The sequence below is a fragment of the Meleagris gallopavo genome, chromosome 6 (genome assembly GCF_905368555.1).
Source record: "Meleagris gallopavo chromosome 6, MGAL_WU_HG_1.1, whole genome shotgun sequence".
Classification (NCBI taxonomy): domain Eukaryota; kingdom Metazoa; phylum Chordata; class Aves; order Galliformes; family Phasianidae; genus Meleagris; species Meleagris gallopavo.
This window is the reverse complement of record NC_139409.1, coordinates 33,391,163-33,406,725: the sequence shown is the minus strand read 5'-3', so window position 1 is coordinate 33,406,725 and position 15,563 is coordinate 33,391,163. Positions and strand designations below refer to the sequence as shown.

Sequence of the window (15,563 nt, the reverse complement as noted above, 5' to 3'; positions counted from 1 at the left end):
GTAGTTACACTAGCTTAAAAATATTTTTAAATTGACAGATTTGCACAGCCCCACTAGATGGCACTCCAGATTGCTGCTGATGCCAGCTGCATTCCTGACAACTGATGTAAAAACTCTGTATTATACAATCTTGTGACTGATAACGTAACTATATATTCATTTAAAATATTATGGAAAAAACACACCCTTTTACATAGTTTCCCAACCTGAACCAGTGCTACTTCCCCCTGTGCTTTAAAGGCAGGGATTCTCATTTCCCCTTATGACCACCCTGAAATGCTCCCTGTACAGCAAAAGCAACATCAGATCTTGGACGAACCAGGAGCTCTTTCCACTCACATTTCCTTCAAGCTGACAGTACTTACTGTGAAAAATGGAAATACCATAACTGGAGCAAGGATGACTTCCCTTTCCACACAGCTTTTTACCAGTATCTTGAACTTCACGCCTTTCTACGGCTACGTGACAATTAGGATTGAAAGGGATCTGACCAGGACCTATGTTTAAAATTAGCTCCAGCAGCTGTTTTCGTTTCCAGGTTCAAGTGTCCACACACTCTGCCAGCTGCCCACTACATCTCCCCAGTCTGCGTTTCTCAGCAGGTAGACTCTTGGAATATAAAAATTCATGATAGCCACACAGTTATTAAACTAGAATGCCCTGCTTGTGCCAACTTATATTTGCAAGAGTTGATACCGCTGTAAGAGGGAGGAGATAGCAATCTGTTCACAATTTATAACACAAGAAAGGAATGCTATGCTGGAGGCCCAGAAGACAATCCCCTTCCTTCAGGACCGACTCTGTGCCTGGCCCCTGCTGTTTCCTCTGCCTCCTCCGGTAAGGGACACCGTGGTCAGCCTGGGTGGCTGATGAGCTGCTGAGTAGCTTGATACGGATTCTCTTTTTCCATCACAAAGTAGGGATGCCCTGGGTGTAACGTTGCCTGCCTGCAACCTGGTCAGAGCTCCTGCAGACTCCTTGTTTGCGGCCTGCTCTTTCAAGGGCTGCCACAGTTCTTGTCAAGAAGCATTTTAGCAGGGACCTCACCCACACAGATACTGCCCTGTCCTTGCAAATTCTTATTTTCACCACTAACAAGAACTCTTATTGGTGTTAAACTTCAAGTCTGAGCACATGAAATAGAAATAATTAAGCGGGAAGACAAATCTATTTTGAGTCACTGAGGGATAACAGCTGCAAGACAAAGGACACAAGTCTCAGACTGCTTCTATTTCCCCTCACTGAAGGGCACTCTCACTTATTTACAGAAACACCTCACTCTTTCAATGAAAATCAAAAGGGAAGCAGGGAATGCAAAGATAATTTATTTTATCAGATGCTAGAGCTGCCTGAGGTAACACAGATTGAAATTAGATTCTATGCTTTATTTACATGAAGCAGTAGAGGACTGGTGGGCTCTCACTGTTTTGATAGACACTGGATTATTCTGCTACTAATTCAAACACAAGCAATGGCATATTCAATATGTACTTTGAAACAGAACGGAACAAACCACACATGTAAACAGCCTGAACGTAACAGAAGTACTCCCTCTTCGTCTCAACTCCACTACTTTTGTCTTCAGTGTCCTAACATCAGGCTCTCTGTAAGGTATAGGATCAATACAGGTCCCCATCCCTGAAGGCACACAAGGCCAGGTTAGATGGAGCCCTGGGCAGCCTGATGTGGTGGGTGGTAGCTCTGCCTATAGTAGGGAGTTGGAACTGTTTGGGCTTTAAAGTCCCTTCCAACCCAAGCCATGCTACGGTTCTGCGATTCTATGAAAGTCTGGACTACATAACACGACACCAAAGCACTTGTAAACAGGAAAATGCCATCAAATGTGATGTTCCAGCTTATAAATCAACAATAATGGAAATAAACATTTCAAAATTTCTAAGTGGTAACAGACCAGCACAGTAATGAATAATGAGGATAGGATATAGAGGCTTTGAATCACTGCATGTTGAGGCCATTCAAAAAGAGCAAGAATGCAAAACACACTCTCCACCACTGGAGATGCCAGAAGAGAACTAAAGCGGCAGTCAGAAAGCAAACATTTAGATTTCAGGAGCTCAGCCTGGTTGATTAGCCTTGAGGGTGATCTGCCTATAGAACGCACAGAACCTTGCAGAGAAAGAATGGTGACTGCTAAAGACCTGCTAATCCAGCAGAGACAAGCGTTTGGTGATTTCATGTAAAACACAGGCAACCTACAATTCAAAAGCAGGCAATTATAGAGTGACCATTCCTTGAAGAAAAGAACTGTGGACAACAGCAGATTATTTCAGTCTCGGTTTTCAGATTAAGGCTGGCCCCTCTGTCGCAGAGAGCTTTTTGTGAAGCACAAGTCATTGGGCTTTTTTAAAATCTTTTTTTCATCCTAGGAAATTCACTTGATATCTTGCAAGCTGAATGGAAGCACCGACTGACCCTCTGGGCTTCTATGACACTTAAAATGTTTATGAGGTATATGTGCTCAGGTACTGAAATGATGTAAATGAAGAAAGCACCAGCATTTGGAAAAGTTCATTGTAGTACTAATTATAGGCATATACTAATTACTACCTTTCAGATGTTAAAGAGCAGCCCTACACTCAGAAAAGGAGAATTCCTCTGGACAGGTGGCTCAGGTCACAGTGGATGCAGAAATTGTCCATAAATGGGTTATATTTTTTCTGATGATTAAATATGTTCCTTATTGAATTTGAAAAGTAATTTGGGATAGTGTGGATTTTCATAAACATGACAGCTGAAGCACAAATATATCTCCAGCCTTCTGCAAATCCAGCAACCAGAGAGCCATAGATCTTTATTTCAGAATTAACCCATCACCTGATAGGGAAAAAAGGATCCTGTGCTCCACCTCTGTAGTGGGTAGGAGCCACGAAATAAAGGACAATTCCATCTAAGAACACTGCATTCTCTTTTATTTCAGAGAATTAATATTTTGATATTCATAATATGTAATGAATGGCATCATCACAGTACATTCCCTTTCCTGGTCACTTTCTATATGAAATACGTTAAGGAGAGCCACGTAGAAAATGTACTTATTTACTTGAATTGGATTTTAAAGAAAGTCAAAATACGTTTAGCCCATCCTTAACAATACCTATTTGGTAAGATATATGGCAACAAAATTAAAGATCAATCTATCATTTGACACACAGTCTTTCATTATGGGCAGAGCGAAAGCTCTCACGTTTGCCAACAATTTCATTTATTTCTGTGAATCTGCTGTCAATCTTCCTTACTCTCTCCCATGTTCCATCTTTCCCTTGTCAAAATGGAATTTGATGCAGAGATCAAACACAGACACTGGCAGGATGCATGTGCTCTGTGTATTTCAGCAAACAAAGAGCTTGAGGACATCCCATAACAAATCCTTGCCTTCCTATTATTCTTCTATGCTATTCCTAGCAGAACCAGAAATGGGCTGAGGCAAGAAATCTTCCCCTGGGCAGCATGTAGCATTTCTCTTTTGCTTTGTGAGGAAGTGAAAATGCGTTGCAGTGACGAACAGAATGCTTTAGGATAGGGGACACCTGATGACAAAGACATATGATGGAGCACAGGGCCAGACCTGGCCTCCTAAAGCATCCAAGCAGACGTGATTCACAGACCGAACTTGGAAATGTGAAAGAAAAAGTAAGGCTACAGGTGTGGCAATGCACAGCTAACAGCAGCAGCACGAGCAGCAGATGGGGTCAAATCCAGCTCCAGCTGTTCAGGCAATGCAGCCAGGGATGCACAGTGCCAATCTGGGTGAAGGAACTGTGTGTAAGCATTGCCAAACAACTGTGACATTGAAACCAGAATTCAAGGAACCTATGAAGCCTGGGGAAGAGTCTGAACAATCAGAGATACAACCAAAAAAAAAAAAAAAAAAGCACAAATATTGTTCCTATATCCCCAATAACTGGAATCCTACTGCAGATATACAGACTGTTCAGGAAGAATGACAACAAAGGTTAAGCTAACTGTGTACACTGTGTATGCAGAATGCTAGGGACAGCCAAGAACATAAAAAGGAACAGAACACATCTTTTGGGGGGGTTGACTCCTCTGAGGAAGGACCATTGGTGTTCTCACTGCCCATACGGTACCACAAGGCTCTACAAGCAGATGAGCACAGAGAGAGGGGATGAGAATCAGGACTTACGGGTTTAAATGAATCCAACTTTTAAATGACTTTTCCATCCTTTTCCAAAACAGAATTGAAAGAAAAAAATATTTGCAGTAAGATGCCAGAATGTTTGAACAAACCACAATATCATAATTTTCATCGAAGATGACCATAAATCTCAGCGTGAGCCATCCCCATCTTTGGCACAAAATTATGAAACTCATCTATACTTCAGTAGTACAAAATCTAAAACACCAGAGGAACTTGTTTCCCTCAAAATCTCTCTCTGCTACCAGATCAGGATTATGTCAGGAATTCACTATGTTAAATTTGTAGCAGCAGCAGTTTGCTCAGCAGGCAGGAGCATTCCTTTTACAGAGCGTTCTCTGACAGGCAGCTGAGGTCTCCCTCAGGAATGTGCTGGGAAACACAAATACAACAGAACCCAGGAGCTTATTAAAATAATAAGCCCCATTTCCAACAAGTTGCAAGCAGAAGTATGGTAGAGAAAAATACTGTCATCCTTCTTGTGCTTGCTTTAATTGTGCATCAGGTGTGGTTTTACTCATGCACTGTCAAATGTAAAATAAAATAAACAAAGCATCCCCCTTTTCCATCTTGAGGAAGAATCCAACAATCCTCTCCAACAAAATACATAATCTCTTGTATTCTAGGTATTCTAAAGTGAAAAACACAGAAGTCTGTGAGATCCAGTACTTGCAAATTTTGGTTTGTCCATTCACAACAGAGCTTCTGATTTCAAGCCTCTTGATGAGGGAAACCTCACCACGGTGCAAGTTCCCCTTGTTCTCTCAATGGCAAGGTCAGAGCTACTCCTCGTATTCCTGCTCTGCAGCATAGCATGAAACCAATTAATTCTTGGCACTCAGTCTACCTGCACAAACACAGCGATCTCACACACTTGTAGTGATCTGAGCTCCAAGCACACATGGTGTGACGGGTCATGATCCAGCCCACATTATTTCTGAGGGAACCCAAAGGAGGGACCCGCCAAATCACTTCCTGGCAGCTAATCAAGTCATTGTTTCAAGAGAATGACAAGAGCAGGGTTTTGCGATTCCATCTACACCCAGCTAAATAATGATTAACCATGATCTCGACATTCATCACGCAAAGTCCTGCAATCTGAATCTGCAGGGTTGAAAAGGCCATCGAGCAATGTGTGTACTTAGACAGGCTGTGTCTACACCACGCTCGATCCTCAAGCAAAGGAAGTATGGTGCAGAAGTTTACTTAGAGACCTGGTCCAGCACTTCAGCCATAGCCTAATCCCAGCATTAGCAGATCTCAGTAAGGAGGTGCTCCATTAGCAAAGCCCTGTGTTCTGCGCTAGCGTTCTACCTGCTTGCAAAGTACAACTAGATGCAAATGTGCTGGCAATCACAATGTCAGGGAACAAAAGATAAGAAAAAGCACAGCAGGAGTTACTCTCTCCTACCCCTCTATTCCAGTGTTCATTTCAATGGCCACCTGCAATCAATGCCACTGCGCCCCATAGAAACCCTCCTCGCTTTATGCCAGTGCCACTCCATCAGACAATGACAAATTTTGCATTCTTAAGAGTTAGATTGATCCTGCTATGAATGGAACTGTGGGTTTATTAACAGCAGAGTACTTAAAGTTTTCCTGTGTGGGTTGCTAAATTTTGTACCTGAATGCAAAAAGGCAGCAAAATCAATATGACAATTTATACCTGCTGAGCCATTCAGCTTTCACATATTTAACTTCTTGACACCCACACTTTGAACACAAATTCTGGCCGTCCTTTCACTAAAATAAAATCCCAGGAACATAAGCCACCAAAATGGAGGCACTGTAAAATCAAATTACCATTGAAATGTTTTCCCAGCAGCTCACAAAGATCATGAGTCAGATACCAAAAATACCCTGGGTCTGGCTTCAGAAATTCACCCTCTGATGTCACATTTTTGGGGATTCAAACCCTCAAGCTCTCCTCTGCATAAATTAAAAAAAAAAAAAAAAAAAAAAAGGGGGAAATTCTTATATAAAGAAGTAAACCCAAGGTCCTGGCACTACAATAAAAACATGGCAGTGAACAAGGCTGAAAATACCACAGCGGGAGTTGGTGTCACCACCTGTCCTACCACGATGGGGTCTCCAGAATGACACGGGCTATTCTGAGTGGTGATAACAAAATATTCAAGAACAGGTGGCAAGCTACACATATTGCAACTTGTCCTTACTCTGTTTAAGAATGCTATGCTATCAGTCTGACCCAACTGCCTGGGTTTGCATTTTAGCATCAATGCAAAATTATGGTCAGCCCAAATTGGAACAATATTGAGAAACTGAAGTTTCTTGCAATGTCACATTCCAGTACAGGTATTACTATAATTCCGGGTTCCATTTTAAGTGAGAGGCCACAAGTGTAGCATGAATTGACAGATGGAATTTAACATGCAGCTACTGCATAAACTACAGATGTGATTTTTCAGGGCAGTAACACCTTGCGAAAATGGTAAATCAACCCTTAGCTCTCTGCAGCTTCCAGTGCTGGGGACCAACCTGTTACAGCCACTTACGGTGCCTCTGTGACACACTACAATTTTCATACTTTTAGCCATTAAATACAAGAAAGAGGTATGCCAATCGAAAGTAAAAAAAGGACAGCCAAAGCAAGAATAAACTTAAATACTTTCCACTGCATTCAGACAGCACGTCTGATACACAGCATTATGAAATATACTGCAGAACAGAACTCACTGCAAAAGCAGTGACCAAAGAAATTTCAAGAAAGCAATGAAGAAAATTAGCACACACGAGCATATGCAGTCCTCCTGTCCCTGTCCAGATGAAACACACAGAGCAAAACACACAGCACTACAAAAACGTAGTACTTATGCTTTCTTCATGTTTCCCCCACCTTTCACGGTTCCTACAGATCAGTTCTGTATTTGTTGCAGGTGCAGAAAGTTACAGCAGCACCACTTTGCGACACCATAGCTACGTAATCTCACGTTTTCCACTCTCTGAAAATAAAGTCAAATGAACTACATACAGACAGCAATGTATTTGCCCCTCACTTTTTTAGGAAAGCAGACTGGAGTGAGATGCAATACATTATTAAAACATCATAAATCAGCTTATTTTGGAATGAAGCTGGAATGAACGGTTGGAATGAAGTACCCTCAACAATTTCAGCCACACCTTGTCCAGTCCTTCGCACAGTCCCTGTGATGGCCAGTCAGCAAGTAGATCATCAGGCATGAGCTCCCTCTCACTTTGGTATTTTTCCACCTGGCAGCAATAAACATGATGATTTGCTATCCCATGACCTAGGGACTTCATGACAAAGTAGCAAGTATCTTCTTACTCAAGGCTTGCAGAAAATTTTAATAAACACATTCCTAAATAGTTCATAATCGGCACCATGCATGATTCTGCTAACCATTCAGCATCATGTTTGCACATCTCAGGCACCAAATAAAAACTTAAGAAATGGCCTTTACTTCTACAACCAATGATGAGCAAGTATGCACACCTACCTATGCATACACATACATACACATGTATGTTCTTTTTCTCATGGTATTATATACGGTAGGACCAAATCAGAGTACCAACAATCATCACTGTCTTCAGCCAAGCTGTTTTGCATACATTGTTTTTCTCTTTTCAAAGAACAGTAGAACCAAATGTCACAGGAGTAAAACCATCTCCCACACACTTTCAGATAAGTACTGCCGTTCTCTAAATTCCTTGGGAAGGTTGGGGTAAACAGCTTAACAAGGTTTGCACTCCAACAACTGCACGAAGGTGGGAAAAAAGCATCCCCCCAAGGAAAACCAACAGCTGATGTTTTCCTTAACATTGCAAACTATCTCTGTGTAAATTATGCATTTATCACACTGCTATACCATGAGGAATTGTTTTTCTAAGTTTTTTTATTACAAGAATAGAGAGTATGGCCAGAATAACAAACCTGGTAAACACTGACATACAGTGCATAGCAGGAATTCTTTTTAACTAAATTAGAAAGCAGTAATCATTCAGACTAATTTACATACCAATTTCATATTCAGCATTATTTCAAATTTCACATTTTTCCCACTGAAGTCTATTCTCCCAATAAGTGTATTTCTTTCCTCTCCTTTACTCCTATTTTTTAGTAGGCTAATAGGGAAAAAGAAGCTCCTGGTGCTGAGTTACTGGCTTCAATCACGTGATCCATTGCAAATTTGGGGGTTCATTTCTATGCTAAGGCTTTGTTAAAAACAAGAGAATAGAAGTACTTTCTTAAGCTCTACAAATACATGAGTCATTAAACAAACACCTCCTGTGAATAAGGCTCAACTCAGCAAGCTGCAACATATACACACTTCCTTCAATATTAACATTTTAATGTGTGATGACTGAACATAACGTTGGGAATTCTTGTGTACAAAGGCAGCACTGCACATAAAAAGTGAACAAGGGTTATCAAAGCAAAATTCTCTCTTGATCATCTCTTGGGAGATTTACCTGAGAAATTTCTCAATTTGTCTCAGTAGTGGTCTCTACTTCTGGAAATATGACAACCTAAACTAACCATCACGCCTCATACAACTAAAAGCCAAAAGGGGTGAAAAGGAATAGAAAAGGATAAAAGATCTGAATCGTGCAAACCAATGCCAGCAAATATATTGGGGCACAGTTTTATTGCACAGTTTTATTCTGCCTACTCATCTCTCTCCTCTGACCCCCCGAAGGCATGCATTTGAAGACATGCCTAATTAATCTAATTAGCTATATTTACATTTTGACTCAGCCACCTGCATCTGCTATTACATATACATAGCATTTCCTCCTAAAAAATCCACTTGGTTTTCAGCTGTTGGGCACAAGTGGCTCCGAGCATGTCTTAAATATCTCCAAATCACTATAGTACGGCCTTGTAACTATGTAAGAAGTGAGAATTCAGTACAAATACTTCAGGATATCTGCAAGTTCAAAGCTGAAAAGAGTAGAATAGAATCAAACTTTCTTCCGTCTGAAGTTAACAGTACAAAAATGTCAAAGTGCTTACTTAGGCTTTCAGTGAAGTAAGGACTGCAAAATCATTTGGGATCAAGGCTCACTAGATTCACTAAGAAGACATGCAGAAAAACAATATTAATGTAATGACTATTTCTCTAAAAATCTTTTATTACTGAAAGCCAAGAGAAAGCACAGCTACCACCCATACAATTAGTAAAGCAACACAAATCCGTGGTACCCACGTATCATGCAAAATGACAGAATTCTACAACCCCAATCAACACACACTCATTTCTCTTTTAGCATAAAACAAGTCCGTAAAGCCAGCAGATTGCCTAAACATCAACACAGCAATTAAACTCTAACTTTTATTTGCCAATATGTAAGTATTATTGTGGTTTAATTATATCAATATAAAAGAACAAAAATCACAGTGCTGTGTACTTTGAAACATTTCTGGGTGTTGACCAAATAAAACTTGCTAGTTTTGAAGGTTTGCTTAAAGCTACATGACTATGAGAATTCTTATGCTTCCACCCTGCAACTGTAGATTTAGCAGCTGTAACAACAGCTGTGCACATTAGCAGCTGTAAAAGGCAGATGCCAAGTTCTAGAAAACAGCTTAACAGTAAATGAAAATAGAGCCTGTAGCAAGTTCTCATGGATTCCTCAATTAGAAGATTTTGCTGTGCAACTTAACATCAGCTGGAGATCTGATTATTGTACCGTGCTTCAGCTGAACTTGGACTACAGGTCTTCCCAACGTTGGCCCTCTCTGATTCCATTACAACAGGGAAAAATCCTTTTGCTGTTACAGAAAAGCAATACTCAGTCACACTGGTATACTAATTCTCTACATTGGCTCATGTGCTCAGTACTTTCATTGGAAGGAAGGCTTTAATATCAAAGAATCATAGAACCCTTAGAGTTGGAAGAAACCTTTAAAAAGTCATCTAGTCCAACTGCAATGAACAGGGAAATGAATTAGAAATACGTTTGGTTTGTATCACATCAACAAGATGAAACTGAGTGTAAATTCTGTACATCTTACCAACAGAAGACCATTTTAGTAAAAGAACGATCTAAATAAAATATGGAAGTATTGTATCATTTTGTCATAATTCTTGTATCAAAACTCTATCGTAGCAGAGGCTTTGGCCATCAGCAAAGGAGGACGAACAAAAACAGAACTTGCTTGTATTGGTTCTTAGGGGTCCTCTTAGCTTTCTCAAGTCACTTACAATTTGGAACATGTTTTAGGAATCTAAAAAGTTCTCTAGATACTTACTGAGCTAAATTTATTAGGATAAGAACATTTGCAGCTTTGTTGACTTTGACTGCTGATGTGGGCATTAAGCTGCTTACAAAATGCAGCCCACCTATTTCAGTATCTAACTATAGGGTGTACCAACTCAGTGAGCTCCTAATTGAAAACACTGCTGATGCTGCCCAAAATTAAAGCAGAACGATGAAGGGAATCAAACACTGCTGATTTAATGCTCTATCTTCCTCCTCTTTATCTCCACAGTTCATGGAAAGTTCTACAAAATGGCTCAGCCTGCAAAGTAGTTAAGAGAAACACGCAAGAAAATCTCCACCCGGATGAAGATAACATAAGAACATTATTAAAATAAATAAGTAAATAAAAATCAACAGATCTTTTTGGGAACAAAATAGCAGACACTGGAGAACACAAGACAGAAATAAAGCTCTTGACCCCTTCCACATCCCAATAGATTGTTTGTTTCCCAAAAGAAACAAACAAAAAAACCTCCTTTGAGGCATGAAAAAGTACTGTTTTGCTATAGGAACTAACTTACATGACAAATAATTACAACAGTGACAGAAAAATACATAGAAACATAAGGAGAGATTTCATGTCTTGAACATAACCATGCCAGCTTTTACTTCTTCAAAAACAGCCTATGAATTTCAGGGCAGAAACAGGTTATGAACAAAAGATTATGGTATACAAGGAATGACTTAACCTTGTTTGTTAATTGTGAAGTTCTGAAAATGTAACACCATGAAACTCCAAGCACAGCATCCTCCCCTTACTGCAAATGTGCTAGCAAGGCACATGTTCTACTTCATGGCACACAAAGTAATGATCTGTTACAGGCAGTAATTGTTCCTGCACGTGTATAAAAGCATATTGTGCTGTATCCCCAGGAAGATGGCATGTGCTAGAAAGAGAAAACAGCAGCAGCTGAGCACTGAAAGTCTTAACAGAAGCTGTATGAAAGCAGATGAAGAAATTAAAGACTTACCACCTGCAAGTTACAACACAAAAATCAGTTCTCTAACTGGAGAAGAATTCACAAATGCCAAATTTTCACTACATCTACTTTAATGTAGGGGTCTCCAATCTTTTTAACTTTTTGTGATCATACATTCCTATTAATGAAAAAATTTTCAGCATGCACAACCAGTATACGTATATTTGCTAATTTATAAATGACACACACGTACTACTGAAGTCCTAACATTTTCTTTCTTCCCCTCAATGGACAGTTTTACCTCACTCTGAAGACCACGGCTGTAATGAACAGAAGACCAAAAGCAAGCAAAACAACACTTGCCCCAAATACTTGCTATGAATGTGCACACCAAATTCTGGGAGCTCTGAGCTGATTTCCATACCTAAGATTTTGCTAACGGAGATAAAAAGTCAGCCTTACCGGAGGTGGTGGTGGTGGTGGAGGGGGCCCTCCAGAAGGTGGTGGAGGTGGTGGAGGAGGAGGCGGCGGCGGAGGTGGCACAGGCATCTAGCTTCACACAGTTATGAAAAATATAGCCAAAGTCTGTGTCCTTGACGGGAAGGAAGGGAGGAGAAAGAAAACTGGAAAAAAAAAAAAAAAAAAAGAAAGGAAGAACAGGAACGAATGTGTTTATGCACTGTAAGCTGAAGATCAGCCAAATTTCTAGCTCTCAGCAGACTGAAGACTTCTGCTCTGCACCGCTTCCAAAACTACAGTAAGAACAGCCTCATTACAGTTATCTGATGACAACAAGCATATAAAGACCAAGCTCACATATTTGGACAAGTGCCATGAATACCAAATGCATAGATGCCAAGCTGTCCAGCTTTAATTATTATGCTTTTCCTTAATCCAGCCCACAGCTCCAAAATGCAACTCTGCAGAGAACTAATCAGAGTCAACCAAATGTAGACACTCCTACTGGGACAAAAACTCTGATGTCTTTAAATCAGAGGTTTGATGCTCAAAAGATCGAGTAAGCAGCTTTGGAGCAAGTCCAGTGACTCACAATGTAAAAAAAAAAAAAAAAAAAAAAAAAAAAAAAAAAAAAAGACAGACATGATTAAATAAAAAAGAAACAGTTCTACAGATTAGAGTTTCATTAAATATACTTCTATGTCTAAATGGCAGCATGTAAGGATCAGACATTTCAAGCACTAAAGTCAAATGTGTGTTGTTTTGTATCATTTTAAAATGTTAATTTTACACAATTCCTTATTAATATACTGACTAAAAGGACAAATGTGTTCCAACAGAAGGCTGAAGACACTAATCTACAAATAGGAGATGGGAGTATCAACACTCAAAGCTTGTGCGAATGTACCTAAAGCAATATTGGCAAATATATCATTAACAATTTGCAGAGTTTGGGTTAAGGACAGATTTTGGTTGACTGCATTTCACAAAGCTCCCATAATCAGACTGTATTCTAGGCAAATTTAATTGAATTGGATTGTTTGAGAAAAGATGCAATTTTACACTGTTTTAACATTATTTCGTTAGAGTTTAGATCATTTTAGAGTCTTTAAACTGGACATACCAAAATATGCCTGAATAGCTATTCAAGTTATAATATAGCAAAGACATCACCCAAGACTAGAATTCACAGTTACTAGAAGCAAGTACTATTAGCCATAATTTTAAATGTACTTCAAAAATTGATGAGACACTGTCACATGCACTGCAATAAATCATAAAAGTCAAGTCAAAGCATCTCCCCTTCCCCCCAATGCACACACAAATACACATACATTTCTTTCTTCATGAAGAAGCACATGCAATATTATAGGATCATAGTCATTAAGGTTAAAAAAGAAAAATGAGATCACTTAGTCCAACCACTAACCCACCCCTCCATGACCACTGACCGTTTCCCTCAGTGCCACATCCCCACGGTTCTTGAACACCTCCAGGGACGGTGAGTCCACCACCTCCCTGGGCAGCCTGTGCCAATGCATAACTGCTCTTACTGCTCTTTCTGAGAAGAACTGAATATCCAAACTGAACTTCCCCTGGCAAAGCCTTTACATCTTGTTCTATTGCTAGTTACCTGGGGCTGACTCTTGCTAAAACCTTCTTTCAGGTAGTTGTAGAGAGTGATGAGGTCATCTCTGAGCCTCCTCTTCTCCAGACTGAACAATCCCAGCTCCCTCAGCCACTCCCAGTAAGACTTGTGCTCCAGATCCTTCTGCAACAGAAGGGCAACAAAGTTGTTGCCCTTCTCTGGACGCTCTGCAGGGCCTCAATGTCCTTCTTGCAGTAAGGAGCCCTGAACTGAACACCGTACTCAAAGTGCAGTCTCAACAGAAAGGAACAATCACTTCCCTTGTCCTGCTGACGACGTTATTCCTAATACAAGCCAGGATGCCACTTCTGCACACTGCTGGCTCATGCTCAGCCAACTGTCAACTAGCATCCCCACATCCTTTTCCACTGTACAACTTTCCAGGGTTGTTACAACTAAAATGCAGGACCCGACACTATGTCTTGCTGAAGCTCATACAGGTGGCCTTAGCCCATTGAACCAGCCTATCCAGATCCCTCTGCAGAGTTTTTCTCCCCTCACATAGTGTCATCCGCACACTTTTTGAGGGTACACTTAATCCCCTCATCCAAATCATCTATAAAGATATTAAACAGGACCGGCCACAGTACTGAACCCTGGGGAACACCCCAGCTGGTGACTGGCCATGAGTGTTTTAACTCAATCCACCACCACATATTCTGCAACATCCTTCCAACACCAGAGAGCTTCCTGACCCAGCTGTGCTCTTTTTCTTTTGAATCTCTTATTCAATTTGGACAGATAAAAGAATACATACTTAGAACTGGTTGTCTCTGTTCCCTGCAGCTCGTGTATTTAAAGGCCTGTATCTCCCATTTGAGTCATTTCTTCTTCATGCCAAATGCCCTGCTTTTTAAAAATTTTACTTGTGGGTGATAATTTCCAAACCCCCGATCATTCCTGTTGCTCTCCTCTGAATTTCTCCCAGCTGTACTTCCTGAGTTGAAGGAACTCAAGATTAGGAGAGGCAACAAAATTAAAAGATACATGAAGCCTTGTTCACTTTCCTAGGAAGTGTATGCGAACAATATCCATACAATATGTGATTGTTTTCCTTCTACGTCTTGCAAAACCCCTTATGGAGATCAATCACAAATTAAAAATGCAGAGCCTCTGCAGCATTTGCTTTCACCCATGAGAGAATACTACGCAAAGGACTAACATATCAAATATCGTATATTTTAATAATAGCTCAGTGAGGCTTTTCAAGAAAGACAGCATCACTAACATTTCCACTGTTCCATCCTCATCATTGGCTTGTGCAAAATGCTGTTATCAGAAGATCTCTCTTTTCCTCAATTAAGTCATTCAAAAACACGGACATAAGGAGAATGAGTCTTCCCTCTTAATAATATGTTTCGGGTTACTATCTTCCTACCCTGCAATACAGACCTTTTGTCTTCATAAAGAATTTAGATTGGGAAATATGCCCTTAGTCAAATGAGAAAAAGCCCACAGCCCACGCTCCTGCAGCAGGCCATGTGCAAAGCAGCAGGAGGCAACGTATGCTGGGGGCGAGCAGCAGTGGGAGAGAGGAAACAGGAATCAGATCTTGGTATTTAGAAGTCACCCTCTGAAATACAATCAGATGACTTTGCTGGCTGCTTGTCTCACCAGCACCAGAACAAGAACTGATTCCATATGGCCACCCACAACTCAAAATTCAGGGATTGTTACCATTCACCTCACCATGTATCTCATACACCTAGCCTGAATCCTCTTGTCCAGTGACACGGGAATAGAATGCATTTAGGGGGCCTATAATGCATGATCCCTGAATGAAGTACTGGAGATGCCCTATAGCTTTCCCTCCATGCTGTTTGAAATCCCTGCAAACAAGCTATCCCTTCTTTCAGAATGCAGTGAACGGCATTAAATCCCATTGGTGATAGGTCACGAGTGGTATTTCCAAAGGGTCATTACCAGGGCTTGTCTTGTTTAATATCTTTCTTTATTGATTATTTGGATGAGGGAATTATGTACATCCTCAGTAAGTTTGCAGGTGACACTAAGTTGGGGAAAAGTGCTGATCTGCCTGGAGGTAGGAAGGCCCTACAGAGAGACCTGGACAAGATAGATCAATGGGCTGAGGGCAACGAGATGAAATTCA

The 15,563-nt window shown here is 40.5% G+C and overlaps 1 protein-coding gene across 7 annotated transcripts in view; it reads right to left on the bottom strand.

The window, feature by feature from the left end:
* The window catches only part of WIPF3 (WAS/WASL interacting protein family member 3), a 37,049-nt gene that overhangs the window by 9,236 nt on the left and 12,250 nt on the right, over positions 1–15,563 (bottom strand). For 6 of the 7 annotated variants that reach the window (XM_085226282.1, XM_085226288.1, XM_085226286.1 and 3 more), the window contains one exon: positions 11,809–11,969. In XM_085226282.1, the coding sequence (XP_085082408.1) occupies positions 11,809–11,895 (87 nt within the window). In that variant the 5' untranslated portion in view covers positions 11,896–11,969. Of the gene's footprint in view, positions 1–365; positions 748–11,808; positions 11,970–15,563 lie in introns of those variants that run through there. The other variant, XM_085226287.1, reaches the window with a different exon arrangement.